Here is a 27,772-nt window from a genome sequence, read left to right as displayed (position 1 = left end):
GGGAGCCAAGCCAGGGCTCCCTCCATTAATAGACATCTATTAGATGTCTTCTGTGTACCGGGTTCAGGGCTAAAGTCTTGGGGGGACACAAGACAGAGGCTGACATCCAGGAGAATTCAGCCAAGAGGGACGATGAAAAGGCGAGTGTCCTGGCGGCAGGCCAGGGGTGAATTCTCGAGGGCCCCCCTCCCCAAAGGTGGCGGTCTTGGAGCTTTCCAGTGTCCCCCTCGGCCCTCCCCAGGCGGATGGAGGCGCTGCCAGGAGGCGGCCGTCTCAGAGTCCGTGGGCTCTCGCCAGATGGCCAGAACCCAGCGCAGCTCTGCTAGTCCCCCGCCAATCGCTGGTCATTGGTACTTGGCAGCTGTCCAAGCCTTCTTTCTCCATGACGACGATGTGGCATGTCAGAGAACGGTTCCAACAAGCAATCTAGTGAAGGCTCTTTTGCTCTGGGCCATACAGCCAGCCTGCAGGGGAGGCATCGCAGCTGTCCTGAGAAGGTCACTGGAGTCGGGGGCCAGGCAGAGCCCGGCTTGTGTGACCTTGGACAAGTCACTGGACTCTACGAGACTCCGTTTCTGACCTGGAAAATAAAGGAATCAGACGAGATGACGCAGCGGTCCCTCCCAGTGTGGAATCGGGAGTCCTCCCATCCTGCCCCCGGCCAGATGTGGACCCGGATCTCTTCCTTGGGACAGGCATGCCCACGGTCCTCTCCACTCCCATCCCTGCCACCACACACTGGGAAGGGGTAGACCAGATGGAGGAGGCTGTGCCCCGGGTCAGGAGCCGCCAGCCCCGGTGCTCCGTCGGGCCTCCGGGCTCCCCCCTGTGCCCCTGCCCAGCCTTCTCCAGAGCAGTACAGCACTTCCCCCTTTCGTTCTCTTCTTTAATTCAGGACACTTAGTGCTCCCGGTGACACAGAACCATCCCTGCCCACACAGGTGTCCCTCCCTCCTTCCGCTCTCTGCTCCGAGCCTTCGGTCCGGACCACACCAACGTCGTCGCCGGAGCATCCTCAGGCCAAGCCGTAAGCCCGCCGGTGAGCCGCTCGCTCTGGTCCGCATCCCTCCCGCCAGCGGCTTTCCCGGCAGGCAGGAGTCCTTCCGGCTGTCCTGGACCCCTGCGTGGCTGGCAGGAGCCAAGCATTCCCCGCCGGCCCTCCGACGCTCTCGCTGCTGGGGTGTGGAACGTCCTCCGGGTCCTTCTCGCGCCTTTCCAGCCCCTCCTGCGCGTGCCGTTCCCCGTGGATGGGCGTCCCGGCCGCTTCCGGTTCTTGGCCGCCCCGAAAGAGCTGCTACAAACGTCTGGTGCAGGTGGGTGCCTTGGGGTGCAGAGGAGGGGCGCCTCAGGGTGCCGGCGGACGCACCGCATGGCCCGTGGGGCCCGGCTCCGGGCGGCCCCCAGGAAGCTTGGCTCCTTCGCAAGCCCCCGGCAGGGCAGTGCGTGGGGCCCCGATGTTGCCTCCTTCCCTCCAGCCGTCAGGATTTCCCTTCACTGCCGCCCGGAGCTGCCAGGCTGGGGAGCCGTCGGGCACCTTCTCCCGTCTCCGCTTGGCTTCTCTCCAGGCGGCGAGGATGGAGTCCTGTCACATGCTGAGCTCACGTGACGGGGTGGCAGCTTCACAGTTGCGGGTCTCCCAGAGAAGACAGAAGGGTGGCCTCCTCCACCCGGTCCCCAGGGCGGGTCGGCCACCGCCAGCGCTCCCCTGGGAGCTCTCCGGCGTTGGGCACCTCTCCAGGAGAGCGACGGGCCGGGTAAGCGGAAGGAGGATGCCAACGTGGGGGCTGGGGCTGGGGGTCGTCCGAGGATCCCCGGGCCCGAGCAGGGGGCATGTGGGCAAGGCAGGCGCCGTGGGCACCAGCTGGGCATGGAGGGCGGAGGGAAGGAAAGATGCGCCTCTCTGCTCCACCCACTCGTAACTCAATCTCGCTCCTGTCTGCCCTCAGCAGCTGCACAGAGAAATCTTCCTCCTTTGTTTTGGCTGGGGGGGGGGCCTGAGGACTGGGGCGAGGTGCCTCCCTCTCCCGCTCTGATCCCCGCAGCCCCAGGATCCCACCCCAGAGTCCCAGCCTCCTGGGCTGAGTGTGTCGGACCCCGGGCACCAGACCCCAAGCAGACCTCGGTACCCCCGAAGAGCTCCACGATGACCCTGTGAGGCTGCCGCCCATCTGCCCAAAGAGCCCCCCGAGTCTGCCAGCCAACGCTCCGGGGGAGGCACAACTGAGCCATTCTGGGACGAGAAGGTGTTGGCAGCCTGGGATGAGGCGCAGCCTCGCCCGGGAGTGGCGCCGGGGCTGGGACTGGACCCAGGAGTCCCGAGAGTCCAGGACGAAGAAGGGATCGATGTTTGGCGTGGGGAGCCCAAAGGCCAAGGTGGGAGATGGAGCAGCCGCCGAGCCGTCTGCCCGAAAAGAAGTGAGGAAACGGGCCAAGAAAGTTAACGGCCCCCCAGAGGGCTTTGAACGGCCGCCGGCTTCGGGATTTTAGCCAAGACAGCCAGAATTCATAAAGGTGTCGGCACGTCAGAGCCGGGTGGAGAGAGGACGTCCCACCTGGGCATCTCTGGGGAGGCTGGAGGCAGAGAGTCCCTGGGAAGGCTGCAGTCGTGGCTGGGGTGGGCACGGAGGCCTGAGCTCAAGGACAAGCCGTGGCAGTGGGCACAGGGGCACGGATGCCACCAGAAGGGAATCGAGATTTGGAGAACAACTGGATACGGAGGTTAGTGAGGGGAAGAAGATGGTGCCCAGGCTGGGCAACGAGGAAGAAGATGGTGCCCAGGCTGGGGGACGGGGAAGAAGATGGTGCCCAGGCTGGGTGATGGGGAAGAAGGTGGTGATCAGGCTGGGCAACAGGGAACAAGGTGGTATCATGGGTGGGTGCCTGGGAAGAAGGTGGTGCCCAGGCTGGGTGATGGGGAAGAAGATGGTGCCCAGGCTGGGTGATGGGGAAGAAGATGGTACCACAGCTGGGCAATGAGGAAGAAGGTGGTGACCAGGCTGGGTGATGGGGAAGACAATGGTGCCCAGGCTGGGTGATGGGGAAGAAGATGGTGCCCAGGCTGGGTGATGAAGAAGAAGATGGTGCCCAGGCTGGGCGACGGGGAAGACGATGGTACCACAGCTGGGCAATGAGGAAGAAGGTGGTGACCAGGCTGGGCGACGGGGAAGACGATGGTGCCCTCAACAGAAGAGGGATGTTTAAAAGAGGAGGATTTGAGGGAAACTCGATGGTTTGGGGATGCCCAGGGAGGTGCAGCTAGAGATGGCTGATGGGGAAGAGATTTTCTGGCTCAGGAGGAGCTGGAACAATACCTTGTTTGCGCAAGGAGGTCTCTAGAGGGGAGGGAGGAAGTCCAGTTGTATTTCCTGGCTCCGGTTTCAGATCCTGGCATCTGCCCACCAAGGATTTGTAATGCGGTCGGCCAGCAGTTCTGTCCTCAGCAGGGCTTCTGTGCAGAGCTGCTCACGAATGCCCGTCTTGGATCTCTGCGAGGATCCACAAAGAATGAGAGAAAACAACAGCCAAATGGGGGGCTCGAAGGACAGAACGCCAACTCTGCAGACGGGGAAGTCCCGAGTTCCAATCTGACGACCCTGAACAAGTCCCTATTTTAAAAAAATCTCAGCAAATGCCTTCAGATGAGGCAGATTTCTCCACGGCTGCTGGATTCTGAATCAGCTTCCCCAACACGGTGCAGAGTCCTGGGGGCAGGAGAGGTCACTGGGAGAAGGCCCTGGGCTGGCCAGAGAGGGAGGAAGGGCAGCCCCAGGTCTGTCAGGGAGGAAAGTCTCGGGGAGAAGAGCTGGTTTGGAACCCGGCACCCCCAGTCTCCTGTCGGTCATTCTTAGAGGCAGCAGAGGCTGACCAGGGAGAGACTGACCTACATGACTTGGGGTGTCCTCACTAGCCCTCTGGCTCTCTAATCCTGGCCGGAGGCCAGCACCTCCCTCACAGGCTGATGACTGGGAGGGCCAGAGAAGGCAAGGCCGTGGCCTCCCCCTGCATTCAGGGAAGGCTTCCTGGAGGAGGGACTTTAGGTGGGCCTTGAAGAAAGCCAAGGAGGTCTGTTTCCCACCTGCCCAATCCATGGGGAGCCAGAATAATGTCTCAAGCGCCGGCCCCACCCCATCATGGCCCTCTTCACTCGCAGGCCTCCCTTTTCCCTCTAGGAAAAATATGGGTGCCTGTGCTTGGCATTCAGGGCCCTCCTTGGAGAAGAAGCTCCGAGGCCAGGCTGTCCTTTGCTGGTCCCAAGTGGACAATCATCTTGATTTGAACTTAAAACTGTGTATTGTTCCCTCCTCTGGGCTTGGGCCAGGCCTGGGCCTGACCTGAGTGCGAGTTCCAGACTGGCTGTGGGAGGGGGGCTGCCTGGACAGGTGGGAGTGTTTGTCTGGAGGAAATAGGGAGCCAGAGAGGTCTGGGAGGAGGGAGGAGGCTCGAGGCCTTCAAAGAGCCTTGATGGTCAGGAAACTGGGGGGGGGATTTAGGGGTGTCCCCTGACCCAGGGGGGTCCAAGCCCCAAATGGGCTTCCTCCCCTGCCTCCGCTGAGCTCTTCAGGGACCCCGGAGGCAGGTAGCTGGAGGAGGGTCTGCTGGGGGGGCACCTGGTGCTGGGAGGACCCCAGGGAGCCGACTGTGATGTAAGAGCCCAGGCTGGGCCAGCCCAGGCGTGCCTGTGACCAGGGCAACGGCCTGGCAGCCGGCCCAGACCTCTGACACAGGCGCCCAGGCCTGGGGGAGGGAAGCTGGGTGCAAGCAGCGCCTGGAGCCTGGAGCCCAGCCAGTGCAGGCCTCCCTGGGGGGGCCAGTGCAGGCCTTGCTGGGGATGCTGGGCAGTGTAGACCTCGCTGGGGGGGGCAGTGCAGGCCTCGCTGGGGGGGGCCAGCGCAGGCCTTGCTGGGGATGCTGGGCAGTGTAGGCCTCGCTGGGGGGGGCCAGTGCAGGCCTCGCTGGGGGGGGCCAGCGCAGGCCTTGCTGGGGATGCTGGGCAGTGTAGACCTCGCTGGGGGGGGGCAGTGCAGGCCTCGCTGGGGGGGGCCAGTGCAGGCCTCGCTGGGGGGGGCCAGTGCAGGCCTTGCTGGGGACCCCAGGCAGTGTAGACCTCGCTGGGGGGGGGCAGTGCAGGCCTCGCTGGGGGGGGCCAGTGCAGGCCTTGCTGGGGACCCCAGGCAGTGTAGACCTCGCTAGGGGGGGCAGTGTAGACCTCGCTGGGAACCCTGGGCAGTGTAGACCTCGCTGGGGGGCCCCAGCCCAGGCCCGCAGGCCCAGGAGGATGAGGCAGATGACCAGGGTGGGGGAGGGGGCAGCCAGTCTTCCTCTCTGGCCTGAGGCTGAGGGGAGAGGCAGGTCCCGCCTCCAGGGGGGGCTGGGCTGGGCCAGGCAAACAGCAGGATTTCCTAAGCAGTCCAGAAGGCCTGAGGAGGCGGCCAGAGGAGGAAGGCAGGAGGGAAGCTGCCCTTCAGGTATGGCCTCCCCTGGGGGGAGGGGGGAGGGGGAGGGGCGTCCCTGGCTCTCTGCCCCCCCAGCCCAGCCCAGCCCACTGAGCCCGGAGGCACCTTCCCTGTCCTCCATCCCTCCTGCTGCCTCCTCTCAGGTGGCTCAGCCGGCTGGAAGTGGGGATGGTGGGAAGGAAGCAAGAAGAGGAACTCGGCTCCGTCCCATGATGCCCCGGGGCGGGGTTGGGGGGGTCGCATTCTCACTCATCCTGAAACCAGGAGCATTGGGGGGGGCGGCTCTAGGGAAAGGTGGGGGGATGAACTCCAGGGGCTCTTCCTGGGAGGCCACCACGCTTGGGCTTGGAGTCTGAGGTCCTGGGTTCAAATTCCAGCCCTGCTTCTTAGACTTGATGACTTTGGGCAAGTCACTAACCCGTGTGAGCTCCAGGTTTTCTTTTTGTACAAATAGGGAAAAGGTGAGGCCCAAAGGAGGGGCTCTCTGGGGTCCTGCCAATTCTAAGTCTGTTTTCAACCCTCACCTTCCATCTTGGCGTCCATCCTGTGTGCTGGCTCCAGGGCAGGAGAGCGGAATGGGCTGGGCGAGGGGGGTCAAGTGACTGGCCCAGGGTCACCCAGCTGGGACGGGTCTGAGGGCAGAGTTGAACCCAGGACCTCCCGTCTGGGTCTGGCTCTCCATCCTCTGAGCCACCCAGCGGCCTCCTCTGATTCTAAATCTTGGCCCTGTCCCTGCCCTCCAGCCCTTCCAGCAGCTGGCTGAGCTGGGGGAGGAAGCAGGAGGGGAGTCTCCTTGTTGAAGGGAAGGGGCTCCCCCCTCCCCCACCCGAGGGGGGATGGAGTGGGGGAAGGGCTGGAGACAGACCTGAGCCGTCTGAGACTCCCAAACAAGCCTGGGCAGAGTGACCAGCCCTAGTTTACTGATGGGGAAACTGAGGCAGACAGACTAGAAGCCGCTCGCTCAGGGCCACACCGATGGGGTGGGATTCCAACCCAGGTCTCCCCAGAGCCCCACCCAGAGCTCGGCCATCACACTGTTAGGGTCCAGTGCGTCGCCCACCACCAAGGAAAGACCCCCAGACCATGCAATCCAGCAGGAGGGTCCTTTATTCTGGTCCGCGCCAGGGGAAGCTCAGCACCGGAGTGCCGCCTGCAGTTGTGAGTGCAGAGTCTTGTCTACACTAGCCGTCCTGTCTACACTAGCCGCCACGGCCCGCAAGTCCTCCTGGACTCTACTTGGGGCATCGGCACCTTTAGGTTCCCTGACAGGGGCCTGTTGGTCAGGTGTTCTGCGGTGATGCGGGCTGCACTGACCAGCTCCCTGCCCGTCAGTGCCCGTCAGTGCCTCGAGCCAGTGCTGGAGGGCTCGCGCCTGGCGCCTGGTCCTGACCTGCTTGGGGCGCCTCTGGGTGCCCACCAGCCTCTGCCGGAGCGCCAGAACATTCCTCTGGAATGTGGAGGGGGCGGCCACACCTTCCAGGCGCCCTGAAGCACCTTCTCTTCTGGGCCCTCGGAAAGGGCTCATTCAGGCTCCCTCCTTCAGGATGGCCCTGAGAGCCCTGAACTCCAGATCCTTCTGACTGCCAGCTGAGCCCAGCTGCCTCCCCCCCCCCCATCTCTCTCCCCCTCTCTCTCTGCCTCTGTCTCTGTCTCTGTCTCTCTCTGTCTCTCTCTCTCTCTCTCTGTCTCTCTCTGTCTCTTCTCTGCCTCTGTCTCTGTCTCTTCTCTGCCTCTGTCTCTGTCTCTGTCTCTCTCTGTCTCTCTCTCTCTGTCTCTCTCTCTGTCTCTCTCTCTGTCTCTCTCTCTGTCTCTCTGTCTCTTTCTCTCTCTCTCTCTCTCTGTCTCTCTCTCTGTCTCTCTCTCCGTCTCTCTCTCTCTCTGTCTCTCTCTGTCTCTTCTCTCTCTCTGTCTCTGTCTCTGTCTCTCACCCTCTTCCTCTCTCTGTCTCTCTCTCCTCTCTCTGCCTCTGTCTCTGTCTCTGTCTCTCTCTGTCTCTCTCTCTCTCCCCCCCTCTCTGTCTCTCTCTCTGCCTCTCTCCACCTCTGTCTCTGTGTCTCTGTCTGCCCCCCCCCCCATGTCTCTCTTTTTCTCTGTCCTGTCTTCAGGCCTAGCTCTGTCCACTGAGCCACTCGGGTGTCCCTTTCTAGAAGCTGGCTTGGCTGTCCGGCTCGTACCTTCCTTGAGGGGGTTACCAACTGCTTTCAAAAGGAGGGTCAAAGAGTTAGAGCTGGGGGGGGTGCTTTGAAGCCATCTAGCCCAACCTTTGGAGACAGGAGGAGGAAGTGGCCTCCCCATAGCCACCCCAGTAGTATGGGCAGGCCCAGGATTCGAACTCAGGACTTTAACAACTCCAAAGCCAACGATCTCTTGACCTTCACCAGGCTCTGACTATCTGTTCCTTCCTGTGCTGTTCCTACTGGGTGGTCAGTAGGACCGGAGTTCAAATGGAGTCCTAGCAGCCCAGGGATGAGAAGCAACGGTGGCCCAGACCATCGCCTCAGAATGACCCACCAGAGGCTGTTCCAGGCTGCAGCTGGCCTCCAAGCTGCTGCACAACTTCATCGGAGAACCCCCAAAGCTGGCTCATAGCAATTGAGTGATTCAGCTCCAACCGTCAGAGGCCAAATCGGGAAGTGGGTGCCATCGCCATCGCCATCGCCTCCAGGCTGCCCCAGTTCCCTCCCTGGCTGTGCCGTCTGTGGCTGTCCCAGACCCTCCCTTCCTTCTCCAAACACTCGCAGCTTCTGGAACCAAGAATCTCTCTGGGTCCAGCCTGTTTCCAGCCTCTGCTTGTAGCCCTCCCGAGACCTCCCTTTGCCCGTTCTGTTTGGGGTTAATTCAACATTTTTAAAATTTCTCTCCTGTCCGCCTCTCTCCCACTCACCGAGAAGGCAGGAAATGCAGCACCCATTACATAGATGCTGCCACTTCCACAAAGAGCAAGGAAGAGAAGTCGCAAAAAGCCTCAAGTCACGAGTTCCTTTTCACACACTCTTCAGCATCCGTGCAGAGCTCCCCTATGGATGAGAAGAGCCAAGTTTTTCAGAGTTGGTTATTCTGCACGATTGCAGTTACTCTGTACTACGTTCTCCTGGTTCTGCGCACTTCACTTTGCCTTAGTTCACAGAAGTCTTTCCAGATTTTCCTGAGATCATCCTGCTTGGCATTTCCCATTGCAAAACAGCATTTCATCAGCTTATTCTGCCTTTCCCCAAAGCATGGACGTCTCCTCAGTTTCCATTCTTTGCCCCCCCCAAAAGAGCTGCTATAAATATTGGTGTACAAATAGGTTCTTTTCCTTCTTGTTTCATTTCGTTGGGCCGTAGATCTAGTTGTGGCATGGCTGGATTAAAGGCTCCGCAGTTTTATAGCCCTTTGGGTATAGTTCCAAATTGTTCCCCAAAATGGTCAGAGCAGTTCACAATTCCACCAACAGTGCGCTTGTGTGCCTGTTTTCCCGCATCCCTGCCAGCATTTGTCATTTGCCTTTTCTGTCATGTTAGCCGATCTGGTAGGTGTGAGCTGGCACCTCAGCATAGTTTGAATTGGCAGTTCTCTAATGATTAGATTTAGAACATTTTTTCTTGTAACTATTAATAGTTTTGATTTCTTCCTCTAAAAATTGCCTGGTCATGTCTTCTGATAATTTGTCATTTGGGGAAATAGCTCTTATTTTTATATACGTGGCTCAGTTCCTATATATTTGGGGAATGAGGCCTTTATCAGAAAAACTTGTAAAAACCATTTTTCCTCATTTCTCTCTTTCTAATTTTGCCTGAATTGGTTTTATTTGTGCAAATCCTTTTTCATTTCATGTAATCAAATTTTTACTTCATTTTACTTCCTGTGATCCTCTCCGGCTCTTGTTTGGTCATAAATTCTTCCCTTCCCTATTGTTTTTTCTAATTTTTAAAAGTCATTTTTAATGTACACTAACTTGCAGATTCATGAATATTACCACTTCACCGATATAGGTTAACGCAATAAGAGAACTTCAGAAAAGTTCCCTCTTATAAATACTAAAATCTGGCTTGAATATCACTATGGGTTCAAAACTAACCATTTGTTTACCCACAGAGCCTAGGCGGGGTCCAGTGCATTAGACATTTCCAAGGAGGACCTCCAGAGACCCTTTCAGGTAAGGAAGGTTGTTATTGATTATTCCCATGACACAGAAGGGGTTCCAAGAAAAAAGGGGGGCATTGAACAAAAGCACCATCATGTAATGAATTGTAATCCAAAACAACAAGTTAAAAACACCAAAGTTGGGGTTGCAACTGACAGATAATGGCTTTCTTTGCTCCTCTAGTTTGCTCAGGATTTATCACCCTTTGTATATATCATAACCCCATTTTGACCTTCTCTTGGTATGTGCGAGATGTTGGTCTAAGCCCAGTTTCTGCCAGAATGCTTTCCTGTTTCTCCAGCAATTATCAAATAGTGAATTCTTACCCTAGTACCTAGCAAACACTAATTATTGCTGTCCTTTACTTCCTCGCATTGTGTACCTCATCTCCTCAGTGATTCCTCTTCCTTAACCAGGATTGGATTATTTTAACAATTACCATTTTATAACAGGGTGTGAGATTGGCTCTCACTGGGTCACCTTCCTGCCTTTTTCTGGTTCATTGATTCCCTTGATATACTTGAACTTTTGTTCTGTATGACTTTTTTCCCACCTCTAGAAAAGAATTCTGAGGTCGTTTCATTGGTATGGCACTTGTGGAAATGAACTTAATTCTGCCACTCTTCTAGCTACACTTCCATTTTATGAAGAGGCTTTAGGGGGCAGCTGGGTAGCTCAGTGGATGGAGAGCCAGGCCTAGAGACAGGAGGTCCTGGGTTCCAATCTGGCCTCAGACACTTCCCAGCTGGGTGACCCTGGGCAAGTCACTTGACCCCCATTGCCTAGCCCTCACCGCTCTTCTGCCTTGGAGCCAATACACAGTATTTATTCTAAGATGGAAGGTGAGGGTTTAAAAAAGAAGAAGAAGAAGAAGAGGCTTTGGACGGATTAAGTCAAGGCTCTTCGTTTCTGAACTTGGTCTGGAGTTCAACTGGCCCGTAATGGGTTACATTTCGAAATCCAGCTCTCCTCAATGATCAATGATCCTTTCTTCCTCAAGGAAAGGCCTTGTTGGCCTTGGAAATTGTGTGAGAAAGTAGAGCCCAAATGTTATCTTTGGGCATCAAGCTATCTGGTTGCGGTCCAGAGTGTGGCCATTATCTTGGGCCCTTCTAAATCTCCAGAGATAAGGGGGGGAAGGTCATTGCCAGCCCATTACCTAATTTCTAGCCAATCATTCTGCTTGTGTTTACCCTGCTTCCTGCTTTGTGTCCGCCCCTTTGTGGTTTTCTGCTCTAAAAGGCCTCTATGCTGCAAGGCAGGTTTCAGGATTTATTTATTTATTTGTTTGTTTGTTTTTTAACGCCTCACCTTCCATCTTGGAATCAATCCTATGTACTGGCTCCAAGGCAGAAGAGCGGTCAGGGCTAGGCAACGGAGGTGGTGACTTGGCCAGGGCCACCCAGCTGGGAAATATCTGGGTTCAGATTTGAACCCAGGACCTCCCTGGCTCTCAGTCCACTGGACCACCTAACTGCCCCCTCAAGCATGGTGTTTTTAAGACCACCCCCTCCACATTTACCTAGCAGAAGGCCTGGGTCTGAGTACCAGCTCACCCATTTGCCAGAGGTATGGGCCATTCACTGCCATTCCTCGGCCTCAGTTTCCTCCCCTGTACAATGAGAGGGTTGGACTCAATAGTCTCTTCTTTTCGCTTCTACACAGTCTCATTCTGGGACTCGAGTGTGAGCGTGTGGGAAGGAGGGTCAGCAGAAGGACAGACGGGTTTTGGCCGGAGGGACCGAGGAAGGCCGCGCGGAGGAGTCGGTCTCGGCACGTCTCTCTGCCTTTGCGGGGCCGGAGCCGTGTCTGCGGGTGCCCAGGGCGTCCCGGCTTCTCTCGGAGTCAGGATGAACCCCTTCGCGGACACGCTGCAGAGCCTCCGAGAGGCCTTTGTCTCCGGGAAAACGCGCCCAGCAGAGTTCCGGATCGCCCAGCTGGAGGGGCTGAGCCGCTTTCTGAAAGAGAACCGAAATGCTCTCTTGGACGCCCTGACCCAGGACCTCCACAAGGTGAGAGAGATCCCTTCTGCGCGCTGCAGAACCTGGAGCGCGTGGGGAGACTCTAAGAGCTCCCTCCATGCACAACCAGCCCCTCCGCCGAACGCTCCCAGACACGGGGAGCTCATCCCCTCCCAAGGCAGGCCAGGCTCTCCTTCCCCATCACCCCAGCCACGCGGCCCCCTGGGCTTTCCAGTTGTTGCCTCCAGGTAGAGTAAATGGAATCCCTCTTCCGTGTGGGACGCCCTCTGGAAACTGAAGGCAGCTGTCCCAGGCCCACTGACGCGTGTCTTAACGTCCCCCCAGACCGGCCCTCCCGTGGCATTTATCTTCTCCCCATCCCCCCCGGCTCTGGCACCCCACTGTCAGTGTCCTGAAAGGGGGAGCTCCCACGTCTAGCCTGTGTCCAATCGCTCACCCTCTGGGGGGCCAACTGGGAACCCAACAATTCAGAAAACGAGGGTCAAAGTTTCACTTTTCGGTTTAATCGGGACAAAATCAGACCATCCTATAAAACAGGAAAGGCCAGTTTCTTCCTCGTCTAGGCCTCTCGCTCCCATCGCGGGTTTTGAAATCTTCTCTGATATCCTCAGCGTCTCCTCTGGCACAACTGAGCTCCTCCACCTCCTCAGCGGTCACGTGGCCTTAAGAAGAGCATCTGTTTCCCGGGGTTGTTGCGAGAACCAAAAGAGAGTTTATAGATTTATTAGTCTATATGGCATGTGTGCATACGTGTGTGTGTGTGTGTGTGTGTGTGTGTGTACACCTTTCCATGTATTTGCACACACACACACATACTTGCTGTGGTTGTCCAGTTGTTTCAATTGTGTCTGACTCTTCAGGACCCCTTTTCAAGGATTTCTTGGTAAACAGAGGCTGCCGTTGCCTTCTCCAGCTTTTTTAAAAAAATTAAACCCTCACCTTCCCTCTTGGAGTCAATACTGTGTGTTGGTTCCAAGGCAGGCAGAAGAACAGTAAGGGTTAGGCCATAGGGGTCAAGTGACTTGTCCAGGGTCACCCAGCTGGGAAGGGTCTGAGGTCAGATTGGAACCCAGGACCTCCCGTCTCTAGGCCTGGCTCTCCCTCCACGTTGCTACCCAGCTGCCCCCTCTCCAGCTCTTTGTACAGATGAGGAACTGAAGCAATCAGGGTTAAGGCTCGTGTCCAGTATGTGTCTGAGGGCAGAACTGAGCTCAGACAAAGGAGTCTTGCTGACCTTGGGTCAGGCATCCTATCCAAACCCACAAAATGACTGACAGCCGTCCATGTAGACGGCTTTGCAGGCCTCCAGGCTCAATACAGATGGAGCCTTCGTCACTCTCACAGGTCTCGTCCTCAGTTCCAGGCCCTCCTTCAAATGTCCGCCTCTCTCTGACTGCTCCCCTCTTCCGTCATTCCTCAGCAGAAATCGCTTCAAAGAATGTCAGGTTTCTAATAAGCCGCTTTCCCTCATGGAATTGCTGAGCCTGCGTTTCCTCTGAACTGGGAGACATTTTCTTTGGGAAAGTGCAGCTTCCTCCAGAGCCCAGCGTGCCCCATGTTGGAGCTCCAGTTGAGGAAAGCCTCTCGGTTATCCCAGGAAGCAGCTTGGCTCCCACAGTGACTCGGGCCCCAGGCCTGCAAAAGCAATGCTCTTGTCAGCAATCCCTGCCTCGGCTTCCTCATGACCTGATTCCTCTGAGTAAAACCTTACAATGAGGCTTCTAAGGACATCTTCCTTCCTTCCTCCCCTCCTCCCCTCCTTCCCTCTCATTCCTTCCTTCCTTCTCTTTCCTCCCTTCCTTCTTCTTGCTGTCTTTCCTTCCTCTTCTTCCCTCCTTTCCTCCCTCCCTCTCTCCCTTTCTCCTCTCCCCTCCCTCTTTCCTTCTTCCTTCCTCCCATCTATCCTTCCATCCTTGCAAAGGGGGGAATCTCTAGGGCTGGAACACTGCACCTCATGCCAGGTTTTGTTCTATGGATGTTTTCTTGGTTTGGTTTTGTCTGGGCTGTTTGGTTGAATGTTTTTCCTTAGGTTGATTCTTTGCTCTAAAGGATAGAACTCTGGAAGGGATCCTTCAAGAAATGTAGGTGCTAGAAAGCCCAAAGCTAGCGATAAACTTATTTAAAAATAAAGTAGCCTTCCAGCCGCTCTATTCTCTCCAAGGCCATCAAGATTTGCTTAATGGCTGCATCTGATGCCCTTTTCTCAGTCTTTGTCTTTCTAGATTTTTCCAGAGCCCATGACAATACTGGCCATCTTCTTGGACATGCCCCCTTTTTTTGGTCACTCCTGATTCTCCTCCTCTCTGTCTAAGTACTCAACATCCACCCCGTCCTTCTCGGTAGGGGTATTCCCCCAGGCTTTGTTCCCCCCTCTGGAGACTCTTCTCCTTGTCAGCTGGCCTCCTCAGGTCCCACAGGAGCCCCCCAAAGCTTGGGGCTACTTCCTGAACCTCTCCGAATCCCCCACTTCTTTGGAGGCTACAACCACCCCAGCACACACTCAGGGCCTCAGACTGGCCCCTGACTCTGCCTTCTCTTTCCCTCATCTCCCACGTCCGGCCGATGCAGGCCTGGCCAGTCCACCCTTTATGGCCTCTCCCCAGTATCTTCCACGTCCACTCCCGTGGCCCCCGCCCTGGCTCAGGCTCTCACTGGATTATTTCAGTCCTTGGCTCACTGCCTGGCTCCAGACCTTCCACGTCTCAGCCATCTTCCTTCCAGGCATTACAATCACATTCGAAAGACCCAACTCTGCCACAACACTCCCTCAATCAACAGGGTCGGGAGCTCTGCGCTTCCTCGAGCATCACACGCATCCCTTGCCATTGAAGTTCACTTTAGGCCGCCAGCAGTCAGTAGCTCTCCTTCAGGAACGGTCCCAGCCCACAAAGTGTGCCTTTGCCCTGACGCCCCCCACTTTCTCCAGCGCCTCCCCCATGTCAGAGAGGCCTTCGCCAGGCTCCTTCTAGCGTCTCCCCGTCTTGGAGGGCTCCATTCACCCTCTACGTGTCTGATGTGCCTGGTCACTCACACACGCCCTCCATCAGAGAGGGAGGCCGGAGCCCCCGAGTCTGTTTTTTCCTCTCTTCGTACCCTCGGCACAGTGCCTGGCACAGCGACTATGGCTGAGAAATTCCTGCTCCAGACTGGCCAGGCTGGTCCTCAGACCACTGACAGCCCCGGAGAGCCCCGAGCTCAGGGCCCAGGTCTAGCCTTTGCCGTGGAGGCGTCAGGGATGCCCTTTGGTCTGGAGGTCCCCTGGGGACCGTGGGGAGGGATGATTGTCCCAGAGGGCCCGGAGAGTGTGAGGAGACGGGCTGACCCTCCGGCCTTCTCGTCCTGCAGCCACCCTTTGAGTCGGAAATATCCGAAATCAGCATCTGCCAGAGCGAGATCAACCTGGCGCTCAACAGCCTGCACAGCTGGATGAAGGATGAGCACGTGTCTAGAAACCTGGTGAGCCACGGCTGGACGGGGAGGGAGGGTGGGGGCATCCGGGGGCGGGCAGAGAGGTGGCCCCCCAGGCCTGTCTTCCCTTTGGTTCCCTGGATCTCGTAGGGGGGGACCCCAAGCTGAGACCCAGGCTCACCCCTCGGTCACCAGGCCACCCAACTGGACTCGGCCTTTATCCGGAGGGAGCCCTACGGCGTGGTCCTCATCATTGCCCCCTGGAACTACCCTCTGAACCTCGTGCTGGTACCTCTGGTGGGGGCCATCGCAGCAGGTAAGGAGGAGATCCCGACGTCCTTGTTCAGCCGCGCCTTCTCCGCTCTGCTGTTGTCTCCCCAAAATGGCGGGGAGAGTGGAAGCGGAGGAGAGCCGCCAGTGCGGAAGGGGACCCCGAGGGCTTATCCTCAGCCTTCATAGCCCCGGGGACCTTGGACAAGAGCCCTCTCTGCACTTCAGCTTCTCCTCCTGCAAAATGAGGGTCTCCCTGAGGCCTGGTCCAGCGTTAAAGCCCATAACGGGGGTGGACAATGGCAGAGGAGGGAGGGGAGAGAAGCTTCATGCTGGAAATCTTGTGGTTTGGTTCAAGGATTCCAAAGGAGAGCCCAGCCAGGGGTGGCGTCACCCTGCAGCCTCCCCCCAAACCTAGCAGAGGCCAAAGCCCAGGAACAGCCACCAGGAAATCATTCCTTTTCCTGCCCTTCAGTCCCTCCGCGCTTGCCCACTCTGAATGATTTCTGGGATTGCCCCCCCAACAAGGACCCTCCCAGTTCTGCGGCCCTGTTCGGAGTTGGAGGGTGCCCCCAGCTCTTCCCTCACTTGCTTCCCTCTTTCCTGCCCTCGGGGCCTGCCCTTCAGGCACTTCCTGGGCTCAGACACTGGGGAGTGGCAGGTGGCTCTCTGGTCCCGGCTGGGCCTGGTCCAGCCCAGGCAGGGCTGCAGAACCCATGGCCAAGGCTGCCCTCTCTAGTCCATGGGTGAAAAGGCGCCGGTGGGAGCTCTGCGATAAGGGGGGGAGTCCAGGGAGCCCCCAGGGCCAAGCCCCAAGAAGAGGGGGAAGCGCCCGTTCCCTGCAGTCTACAGGCTCGCCCGGACCCGGGCCCTGGAAGCGCTCCGACAGGCCGGACTGTGGCTGGCACCCCCTCCGGCCCTAATGGCTGGCCTGGCCTCTCCTTCCCCTTCCTTCAGGCAACTGTGTGGTGATAAAGCCCTCCGAAGTGAGCAGGAGCATGGAGAAGATCATGGGCGACGTGCTGCCCCGGTACCTGGACAAGGTGAGGGGACCCGGCCCGGCGGGCTTGGGGGGCAGAGGAAGGCCCCGGGCAGCGCACAGGCCCTTGGGCTGGCTTAGCAAACGTGGGGGCTTCACCTTTAAATGCATGATTTCAACGCCCAGAAGATGGTCTGTTAGGGCAGGAGATGGCAGGGAGAGAGCCAGAGTCCTTCCCTGGACCCTGGAGACGGCTGCAAGCCCTTTGGGTCGACTCCCTCTATGGGACGGCCCGGACCCGAGTCACCAGGTCGGGCGGCTACAGACCGGCTGCGCCGCACCCTTAGGGGAGCTCCCCAGGCAGTGTGCAAAGGTCTGGCCCTTCTGTGCCTGAACCGTGGCCACTTCTCGGCTGTTCTCACTGCGTGTCCCACCGTCGTCTCGTCCACTTTGGCCCCGGGGCGATCAGAAAGCGTGTCCCGACATGGTTTTGTCTGTCCCTCCCATGTCCCTCCCATCTCCTGAGGCCATCCCTTAGGCCAAAGAGGAAGGCCACAAAACTGGACCCTTCAGGCTCCACCTTGATGCCACAAGGAGCCACCCCTGGGGTGGAGATAGTGTTCCTTCTTTTGAGGGGCCAGCGGGTCGGAGGGGATCCCCCAAACAGTCAGTTCCTGAAATCCCCCAGGCTGGCATCCTGCACCGAAGCCTCCCCTGACCCTCTCCGTCTTCAGCTCCTGATCAGAATTCCATCCCTCGCCCCTATTCAGCAATGGTGTGGGCAAGGGAGAACCCCCAGATGTCAGTCAGCCAAGAAGCGTGACTAAATGTCTGCCATGTGTCAGCACTGGCCTAGGCAAGGCCCTTCCTCTGGTCCCTGGGGAACCTCGGCCCCGAGGGCTTTGGGAGGAGCCTCGGGACAGCCCCCCATCCCCACCCCCCTCCCCGGGCCCTGGCCCCATCCCCTCCCCCCCGCCCCCCCCCCCCCCCCCCCCCCGTCCCTGCCCTCAGGGAGCCTCCATCCTCATGGGGGAGGATCACAATTCACACTCAGAGTAGCTGCCACCTCATTTCAGGGGAGAATCAGGACAGGCTCCAGTCTGGGGGGGCTCCGAAGGAAGCAGGGATTCCAGGTGTAGCCAGGAGAAGGGGCCTTCTGGGCCAAGGCAGCCCGGGTCTTGACATCTCTATCCTGTGCCCTAGAACTGCTTTACGGTGGTGCTGGGGGGACCCCAGGAGACCTCCACTCTTCTGGAGAACAGATTCGACTATATCTTCTTCACAGGTGAGTCCAGCACAGTAGTGAGCGTCCAGTTGGACAAGGAACCAAGAGACGCGTGGTTTGGGGGTCCAGTTAAAAATGGATCCCCCACAAAGTCCCTACATGTTAGGGGGCTTGCTTGTGTAGACAGACAGTGAGAGCCAGCAGACCCGTCCACAAGGGAAAGGGGAGAGATTAACAGGGAGATGAGCCTGGCAGGAGTGGGTGGAACAGTTAGAAGCCTAGAGAAGAAAGAACAGTTAGGCGGCCACAGCCATGACCAGGCTGGAGGTGACGAGGCCTCAGATGATAGAGGGGTTAGTGGGAGTGGAGAGAAGGGGGCAGATGATGGGCCTGTTTGATTTCCCAGATCAGACTAGAAGAAGCGAGAACTCTGGAGCTGAAAGGAACCTTAGTGACGTGAGATTTAAAATGGTTGAGATCTTAAACTGTAGTGGTTAAAATAGTGGAAGATAGAAATTGTGATAGATATAAGAGAGGGTGAGTAAATTTGACCGCAGAAATATGTTTCACTACAGTGTCTTGGGTTTAAAATCAAATATAAGGTGGTCGCCAGGGAAATATTCCCAATTATGAATATACCCAAGTCAATTGGGTTTTATAGAGATTTTAATTAACAGTACAATGAGTAATCAAAGAAAGAGAGAGTAATAAAGGAATAAGTATGAAGGGCCTCAAGCCAATATGGCCTAGATCTGAGTCTTAAAAGAGAAATCAGTCAGTTTATTAGCACTCACCACAAGGTCTAAGTAAGGATTTCTAATGACACCAGGCCAGCAGCATCTCAGCTGCTTTCACCAGCTCCCTCCTCCATCTGAATGTTTCAGAATGACTTCTAGCTCTTCCCTGAGCTCTTATTTTTAAGGGCAAAATCTCCTCTGTCACCTCCCCTAAGGCCTTACATCTACCAATCACTGTAGATGTTTCTAAAGGACCGCCCATTCTTAGTCCACACCTAAGAAGGTGTGGATTTTTGAGCAATTCACACCAGGAAAGCTCTGAGTAAGTTTTCCAGTTCTTTGTTCCTTGTAAATTCACAAGTTGCTTGACCTTTATAGGTACTTAGCTTAAGAAAAGTCTGGGTTTAAGTACTTTTCATTGTTCAGAAAAGAGTTTACAACTTTATCTTCCCCTAGGGCAGACCCAAGTAGGTAAAGGAGAATTCTCACATTCCTGCTTTAAGTAGAGTTCACTGCCCAAATGGGGAATGGTCTTAATCCAATCTTATAAAGTAGGGTCTGGGAAATTTTAAGGTTTACAGTGACCTTTCACTCCCAGAGCGGGAAAGGACATTGCTTCTGTTCTGGAGTCACAACTAGAGGCTAATCTTCTGACTCCCAGACCTGAATTCCTGTTTCCCCATCCAGTGGTTGACCCAGCACAGCCCTGGGGGCTCTGGGACCTGTGGAAAGGTTAGGTCTGATCCATTCACCCAGGGGCAGTTATTTGTCCTGTGCCCTGGGAAAAGCTAGGATCAGCCCTGGGGCAGAAGCAGGAAGGGCCTAGATTTGGATTCAGATGACTTTCAAATCTTGACTCTCCTTGCAACCTTGAAAAGGGGATTTCTTCTTCTCTGAGTCTCCAGTTTTACAGTGTAAAACAAGAAGGTTCCTTGGGAAAGCAGGACAAAAGCTAAAAAGTCCCTGCCCTCACAATGTTTACAGAGGGGATGGGGTGGAACAAAGGGCATAAAATAATGTCAAGAGGAAAAGAGGGCTAGTAACAGGGAAGGTCTTCTGTAGGAGGGACACCTGAGCTGTGCTCGGAAGGAAGGAGAATATTCCTGACCAACCTGGGAAGCCACTTATGCAAAGGTCTGGAGGCCAGAGATGGGATGCCATCACAGATGACAGAAAGTAGGCTGCTTTGCCTAGAAGAGAGAGAGTCCAGGAAATAAGCAATAAGAACAAAGAAGCAGGGGAGAACTAGACAGGCAATGGAGGGCTTTGTGGGACTGGGGATTGCTGGAAGCCATCAAAGACCACACTGTTTGACACGGTCACATATGGAAACCGGGGACTACAAAACAGCCCCCTGGAAGGATGGAAACATCCACTGAAATACCCCTAAGTGACTTTCTTTATTAACATCCCCTTATTATTGGAATTGCTATAATTATTATTCTTACTTAGCCCCAGGAAAAATAGATGAGAGCAACATGCTTGCAGGGTTAATACAAATGTCTCCCCCCAGGATATTAACAGGAGATCCCACTTACAAAATTAAACCTAAGGATTCATATATACCCACTTAGATAGGACCCTCTTTGGCATAAAAAGTTCTGGCAAATCTGTGCTCTGAATTCCCCAACCTATATTTGGGTCATGTTGATTCTACTCTCTGATCCTGCACTTAGCAACAACATTTTGTTGACTATCTCTCTAGGCTTCCTGTCTGTTGTTAGGTTCTATGGAAACATGTATGCTGAGAATGAAACTGTGTGCCAAGTAGATGTGTGATCATGAGGGTATAAAATAAAGCCAGGCCTCAGCCAAAATGGAGTAGTTTATCCTGTGAAATCTGTGCTGCGGGTTGAATGCGAAAGCTGTGTCCCATCCATCATTCCGTCAACACCATCTCACCTCCAAGACCCCATCCCCTGTGGGTGAATGGCCCACCCCACAGCAGGGGAGGCCTTTGTATTTTATCCCAGGTGACAGGAGACCCTGAAGCTCTGAGAGAGGGAATGTTCAGATCTCTATTGTGGAAGATGGATTATAAAGAATGAAACTAAATGGTCTCTCAGGTCCCTTCCAGGTCCTGTGAAAACCCAATTCCTTGGTTTGCTGGGAAGCTTAGATGGTCTACATTTTCTTTTCTTCCTTAGGGAACACTACTGTAGGCCGGATCGTCATGACGGCCGCCTCCAAGCACCTGACCCCCATCACACTAGAACTGGGAGGGAAGAACCCCTGCTACGTGGACGACGACTGTGACCCCCAGAACGTGGCCAACCGTGTAGCCTGGTTCCGTTTCTTCAATGCGGGACAGACATGTGTGTCTCCAGACTACATCCTGTGCAGCCGGGAGATGCAGGAGAAGCTGTTGCCCGCCCTGCAACATGCAGTGACCCAGTTCTATGGGAAGGACCCCCAGAGTTCACCAGACCTAGGTCGCATCATCAATAAGAAGCATTTCCACAGGCTCCAGGGCCTGTTAGGCAGTGGCCAAATAGCCATTGGTGGCCAGTCAGATGAGAAGGAATGCTACATTGGTGAGTGATCCTCCTCCCATCCTCTAGGGTCCTTGTGTCTCAGGTGCCTCGGGGCACTAAGGTTGACCTATCCATACTGACCTCTGGGTGACCAGGACCCTGTGCCTTGCATGCTTCTGGCATCTCCATGGCATGCATTGCTTTACCCCAAGACTGCCCTATGATGACCCTGTCACACCCTTTGCACTTTTGCTCCCTGTGTCCTGGTTCTCTCTGAGAGTCCCTGTCTGAGGTCTCTTCTCCCTCTCTGGTCTGGGGCAGCCCCCACAGTGCTGGTGGATGTGAAGGAGACAGACCCTGTGATACAGGAGGAGATCTTTGGGCCCATTTTACCCATCCTGAATGTGCAGAGCATGGATGAGGCTGTTGCCTTCATCAATAAGAGAGAGAAGCCCCTGGCCCTATATGCCTTCTCCAACAACTCTGAGGTAAGGAAAGAGGGTGGTGATGGCAGGAAATACAAAAAACTGGGTCTGAGTGGAGGGTCTAGGGATAGAGAAGGCAGTGGGAATAGAGGAGAAAATATGGAGTCCTAGGCAGCAGTGGTGCCCGAGGGGCAGCATGGAGTCTTAGGGAACAGTGGGACTCCAGGGGACAAGATAAGTCATCCAGAACAGTGGGATAGGGCAGTCAAGAGAAATAGTGGGACATGGTGGGGCAGGATGGAGTCATCAAGAACAATGGACATGGGGGGAACATGGCAGAGTCAACAAAACACAAATAGGGTGTAAGATTAAAAATGAATATCCAAATACTCCAAGTATTATTTTTATAAGATTTAATGGAAATAACTTGAAGCACAGGAAAAGAATAGCCTCTGTAAAGAGAAAACTTCCTAGACCACACACCCAGGAGAGAGCACAAGGCAGCCAGGGAACCACACCTGGAACGTTTTACCAGCACAAAAGTCCAAAAAAGCCCCACAGCATGGGTTTCAGCAAATTTTATCTACCAAATGTCAGGACGCAAAATGAGCACTTAACTTAAAAGGATGCTGGGTAAATGTAGTTCAGATGTTCTAGTTGCAAATTTCCCCCTGTGATCCTTTGGGAGACCAGTCTCCCCAATGGATCATTTTAAACATAAATAACTTAAAACTTTAAAGATTTTTAACTAAAGGTATATACAACATTACAGTTTCTAAAGGGAAATTACAATAATTTGGGGAATAAAAGGAAATAAAAGAAAAAAAGAACAAAACCAATGTTAGGTGCATTGACAAAAAAAAAATTAAGTGGCAGTCCCCTTTGGCATAAAAGTGTACATTCAAAATTTCCTTGGCTCTGCCTCCTGCCTTTAGTCTAAGTTTCTTTCCTAAAGCATGCTGCTGCTAGTTTTCATCAGAAAGGCAAAAAACTCAAAGGTTTCTCTAGAAGAAGAAATTCTAGAAAGGTTTAACTAGAGTTTTCAGTGAATTTAAGAAGCCATCCTTTCCTGCTTTCTCCTTCTAGGGCCCCACGTCCCCTCATCTCTGCCTAGATGGCTACCTTTGTTCAGCTTTCACATAGCTCAACTCCCCTGCTCTCTATCTCAGATGCAATTGCCTAAGCAAATGACATTCATTGCTAAGGTTCTGAGTTGAAAGAGACTTGATATTTTTGTTAGTTTATTACATGAATTAGGCATCCTCAAATATATAACCTGTCAGTCATGGATGGAGTGCCCCAAGGAAGGAAAATTAAAACATTTTCATGGCATCTTGTAAATCTGATCAAGATAGATTTTAACTAGGAGGGGAGTCCGATACCACTGAGCTTTGCAGGTCCAAGAGAAGATGAAGTCAAGAGGAAACATAATTTGTTGGAAACCATTATAAGATGATGGGGACAGCAATAAAGAAAGCTCATGACCTAGAAGTCTCTCCACCAATGCACAGAGCACAAGTTACAAATGTGATGAACTCAGATTTTGATACAAGAAGAAACATATTGAAAGGGAGATCTCAGAAAATCCCACAGGTTTTCTGAAGATCTATAGTTCTTGCTACAGGGAGTCGAGTCTGGAAACTATAGGCTGGTGACCTTAGCTTTGATTCTTGGCAAAATTCTAGACTGTATTCTTGAAGGGTTGTTTTATGGGCATTTTCAAAGGGAAGTGAGGACTCAGAGCCAGCCTAGCCCTCATCAACAACAGGTTATGCCATAGTAAGTTCATTCCTCTTGAGACTGGCTTACTAGACTGATCTATCAGGGAATGCCTCAGATAGCCCTTACCTCAATTTCAGCAAAGTACTGGACAAAACCTCTCACATTGTCTTCTTGGATACAATAATGACATGTGATTGCTAAGTCAACTTGGAGCTCACTGAATGGGCCAACTCAAAGAGTAACCCTTCGTAGGGCAGGATAGTTAGCTGTGTGACCCTGGGCACCTCGTATAACACTGCTTACCTCAGTTCTTCATCTGTAAAATGAGCTGGAGAAGGAAATGGGAAGCAATTCCTATATCTTTGCCAAGAAAACTTCAAATGGCAAAGAGTTGGACACCCTGAAATGACTGAACAATAACAAATACACTTGCAAGGTCTCCAACAGAGTGCCACAAGCATCTGTTCTTGGTCTTGTGCCATCCAACATTCTAACATTTTTATTAGTGCCGTAGATGAAAAGATACATGGCATATTTATCAAATTTCCAGACAGCATGAAGTTCAGAGGGATAGCTGACAAATTGAACTATAGAGTGAAGGTTTAAAAATGGCCTCAACAGATTAGAATGGAAGGTGGAATCTAATCAGATGGATCTTAATATGGGAAAATATGAACTCCGCAGTTTTGAAAAATCAACTTCACTTGTATGGGGTGAAGCATTGTATCCTATTAAAAAAGATATGGAGGGTTTCATGGACAAGAAACTCATAAGTCAACAGTGTAACATGGAGACCCAGAAAGCCAAGAGGATCTTGGACTATGTTGAGAGCCCCGAGGGTGCATGGAAGAGAGGTGACATTGCTGGTAGTATTCCATCTGGAATAAAGTGTTCAAATCTGGGCACATTTTCAGTAGTTGCGAAGTTAGAGAGCATCAAGGAGAAAGCAAATCCTAAAGCCTATGGCATGAGTGTCGAAGGGGCTGCTCCCTTCCCCCTCTCCACTGTGCTTGAGGACATTTTCCACATCACTCCCACCCTCTCCTGTCTGGGGTAAGGTGGGGAAGGGCTCACAGTCTATAAAAGGTTCACCACCACAGTCCTATAGGATGGTGAGAGGCCTATGTGAATCTTGAAATTTCTCAGATTCTATCTTAGAACATTTGGTTAAGACCATTCCCCATTTTAAACAGTGAAGCTACTTAGATCTAAAATGTGAGAACTCTACTTGGATCAGAAATGGGAGGACCTCTACTCACCCGTACTTAGGACTGCTTTAGGGGAGAAAACTCCTTGCTGAACAATGAGAAATGCTTACACCCATACTTAAGCCATGCCTATTTTTAGAAAGGGGTGCTAAGTACCTATAAAGGTCAGGCAACTTGTGAACTTACAAGGAGCAAAGAGGTGAAAACTTATTCAGAGCTTTCCTGATGTGAATTACTCAGAAGTTTTAGTCTACCCAGAAAAGGTGAGAGCAAGATGTGAATTAAGAAGGTGATAACAAAATGTGAATTCAGAATGGGCTGTCCTTTGGAAAACGTCTACTGTGATTGGTAGATGGAAGAACTTAGGGGAGGTGACATAGGAGAAAACCCCATATATGAGAAAAAGATCATCTCTTGAGTAAAAGCTCTGGAAAGAGTCTCTAAGGAGGCTGTTGGGAGAGAGCTCTGGAAATAGGCTCTTGGGACAGTCTCTGGCTGGAACTCCCTCTGAGGAGACTCTGTCTCTCTCGGGTCTCTTTTGGGACAGTCAGCTGGGAAGTCTGAATTGCAGCTGGTGCCTCTCTGATCACTAGAATCCTTGCTTGGACAGATCTTGTGAGTGATTAAGGACTGATTGATCTCTCTTTTAAGACTCAGGTCTAGGCCATGTTGGCTTAAGGCCCTTCATACTTATTCCTTTATTACTCTTTCTCTCTTTAATTCCTCATTGTATTATTCATTAAATTCTCTATAAAACCCGGTTGACTTGGGTATATTCATAATTGGAAATATTGCCCTGGTGATCACCTTATATTTGATTTAAAACAAGACACTGTAGTGAAAACATATTTCCTGCGGTCACAATTTACTCATCCACTCTTATATTTATCACAATTTATATCTTCAACCATTTTAACTCTTACAGTTTATGGCTCCCACTCTTTTAAATGCCACACCTAGAGGGCTGAAAGAACTGGATGTATAAAGCCTGGAAGGAAGGAAGGTTTAGGAGACACAATAGTGTCAAGTGGTCCTGCAGAGGAGGGATTGGACTTCTCCTGCACGACTCTAGAGAGCAAAACCAGGAAAAAGGAAAAAAGAATTACAAAGAGGAAGATTGGCTTGATGTTAGGAAGTAGTCCTAACAAAGAAAAACGCCTCAAAGTAGACACGAGCTGTCCGGAAAGGTAGAGAGACACCTCTCTCTAGAGGTCTTCAAGTAGGCTGGATGACAACCACTCATCAGTAGGGATGTTGTTCAATCATTTCAGTCGAGTCCAATTCCTTGTGACACCATTTGAGGTTTTCTTGGCACAGATACTGCAATGGTTTGCCATTTTCTTTTCCAGCTAATTTTACAGATGAGAAAACTAAGATAAGTGCCTTGCCTAGGGTCACACAGCTGACATCTGGGGCCAGATTTGAACTCAGGTCTTCCTGATTACAGGCCCCAGCACTCTATATACTACCCCTCCTATATATACCTGCCCTACTATCATAGAAGGGATTCCCATTTACAGAAACCCCATTCTGGCTATTGTTACAAGGGAATCACTTTAAAAGACTGATATATATATTAATTAAGGTCGCCAAGGAATCAGCTATGCAATTCCTAAATGAAAAATTCAAGTCAGCCGTCAGCCTTTTTTGGAGTTTAATTACAATAGGAGTAAGAAAGGAATTAGAGATATATATATATAGAGAGAAGGGAATAGGGCTTAAATACCCCTTCTGTTTAGGCTGGGCCAAAAGGCCCAAGCCCTTAGATAGCTGGGGCAAAGAAAAGAGATCAGTCCCTATTACTCACGTGTCCAAAATGGAGAAACAGTCTCAGAGGCCCCCACCTTCAGCTTCCTTCAGAGCAAGCCTTCTCAGAGCCCAGGAACCACACCGACCAAAACCTCAACAACCTCCCTCCCCGAGACTTCAGACCCCCTATCTTTAAGGAAACCCTCCAAGTTGCCTCCCCTCAGTCCTCACATCTACCAATCCCTGTTCATCAATTTCCCTGTCAATGGAGGCTCTAGCTTAACCCAGGACCGCCCAGAGGTTTCTGGCTTTTGCACATGTCTGTTGAAGGTCATATTTTCAAATGATTAAATCTTTACTCCTTTGTTCCAGCCCTTTCTAAATCCTGTTAACTTGAGTATGGTAGAGATTGGAATAATTAAATTTTGATCTAGGCTGCAGCCCTTACTCAATCCTATTAGGACTGGATAGGGTGGAGTATCTCCATTGTATCAATTCTAAAATCAATCAAGACTCAACGAAATTCCTGAAATTCCTGTTCTATGCTTAAGCATAGGTCAAAGTCCTTTCCATTGTTCAGCAAAAGGTTTCTGTCCTAAAGTAATCTTAAGAAGGGAAGAGAAGGAACCTCCCATGCCAATGGAGTTCCCATTCCAATAGACTATCAGTAAGAAATTTTCCAAGTATGAAATATCCCAATGGTGAAATTTTCAATAATTATAAGTCTAAGGAAATTTGAGGTTTACACTATGGGATTCACTGGCTCTTCTATAAAACGAGAGGATTGGTCTAGGTGATTCTGATGACTCTTTTATCTCCAACTCTATGGTTCTATTTTATCCTAAAGTCATGGAAGATCCTTGAGCAGAGCAGTAGCATAGCTAGAACTGTGCTTCAGAAAGACTCCTTTGGCAACTGGAGAGAAAACAGGAAGCCAATGAGGCCTTTGCAATGGTCCTGGCCAGAAGTGATGGGCCTTGAACCAGTGAATGAGAAGGGATGCCACGGATACGGTGTGGCTAGAATCAACAAGACCTTGAGACTTGGGACATGAAGGGTTGGGGCCAGGGGCGACTGGGGAGCTCAGAGAAGGACCTCACACTCCCACATCTGTCTTCAGGCTTCTTGCCTGGGAATTGTTGCTCTGACAGTTCCAAATCACACCAGCGCAGAGATGCTCTCTGGAGTAACCGAGGTGTCTCTCTGGGAGTCAGAGGTCACAGGGACCAGGTGGAGTGTGCCCCAGGCCCTTTCATCAGCAGGGGGCAGTAGGATTGCTGTGGCCCATTGCTAGTGCCCAGCAGTAAGCAGGCCTGGGCCTCCCCTGAACCTTCCTGGCTCTCTTCCAGGTGGTGCGCCAGATGCTCGAGCGGACCAGCAGCGGGGGCTTCTGCGGGAATGATGGCTTCATGCACATGACGCTGACTACATTACCCTTTGGGGGAGTCGGTAGGTCTTGTTCCATGTTTCGTGACCTTCATCCAGTCCCTGTGGCCCCCAGCTCTCTCAGAAGTCACAAGAGATGCTCCAGACGCTTTGCCCTTTCCTGTTCCCTCCAGCATTACTGTCCTGGGTCAGAGTAGGGCCTTGGTCTTCCTGATTCCTGGGCCTCAGCCTTGCACACTGCTGTCACAAACTGTAAATGTTTACCGAATCAGATGCCTTTCTGCCTTGTAGGAAACAGCGGGATGGGCATGTACCACGGCAAGTTCACCTTCGACGCCTTCTCACATCATCGGAGCTGCCTCCTGCGAAGCTCTGGCCTAGAGAAGGTCAATGGCCTCCGCTATCCCCCCTATGCCCAGCGTAGCCTGGGGCTGCTGCTGTCCTTGGTGGAGATCAGCCGCAAGAGCCAGTGCACACTGCTCTGAGCTGGGCCCGCGGACTCTGCCAGGGAAGCAGCCCTGGCTTGGGGCTCAGCGACCGGGCTGAGAGGAACTTGTGGTGGGGCTGCCAGCTGCCTTTCTGTCCCGGATGGATGCTGCCCAGTCCTAAGTAAAGGCTTCATGGGGAA

The 27,772-nt window shown here is 53.2% G+C and overlaps 1 protein-coding gene across 2 annotated transcripts; it reads left to right on the top strand.

Annotated features, from left to right (window-relative positions):
- The first annotated feature begins 1,590 nt into the window (after positions 1–1,590).
- ALDH3B1 (aldehyde dehydrogenase 3 family member B1) lies at positions 1,591–27,772 on the top strand. Of its 2 annotated transcripts, none has more exons than XM_056801191.1 (11): positions 1,591–1,754; positions 9,531–9,591; positions 11,245–11,591; positions 14,907–15,017; positions 15,165–15,285; positions 16,197–16,282; positions 17,422–17,503; positions 20,328–20,714; positions 20,976–21,142; positions 27,108–27,207; positions 27,436–27,772. In XM_056801191.1, exons 3-11 carry the CDS (start codon positions 11,430–11,432, stop codon positions 27,627–27,629), a joined length of 1,410 nt encoding a protein of 469 aa, XP_056657169.1. In that variant the 5' UTR covers positions 1,591–1,754; positions 9,531–9,591; positions 11,245–11,429; the 3' UTR covers positions 27,630–27,772. The 2 variants fall into 2 exon arrangements, with proteins under 2 accessions (XP_056657169.1, XP_056657168.1); XM_056801190.1 differs by lacking the exon at positions 1,591–1,754 and adding an exon at positions 5,256–5,465.

Source organism: Monodelphis domestica, chromosome 6 (genome assembly GCF_027887165.1).
Source record: "Monodelphis domestica isolate mMonDom1 chromosome 6, mMonDom1.pri, whole genome shotgun sequence".
NCBI classification, from domain to species: Eukaryota; Metazoa; Chordata; class Mammalia; order Didelphimorphia; family Didelphidae; genus Monodelphis; species Monodelphis domestica.
The sequence above is the reverse complement of the archived record's forward strand: the minus strand, read 5'-3'. Positions and strand labels throughout refer to the sequence as shown.

Excerpts from the sequence above, each read along its gene's own strand:
- ALDH3B1 (XM_056801191.1), top strand. The coding sequence starts at position 11,430 with ATGAACCCCTTCGCGGACACGCTGCAGAGCCTCCGAGAGGCCTTTGTC. Across the intron at positions 15,018-15,164 it reads AGCACGTGTCTAGAAACCTG|GCCACCCAACTGGACTCGGC; the intron begins GTGAGCCACGGC and ends CTCGGTCACCAG. Across the intron at positions 27,208-27,435 it reads ATTACCCTTTGGGGGAGTCG|GAAACAGCGGGATGGGCATG; the intron begins GTAGGTCTTGTT and ends TCTGCCTTGTAG.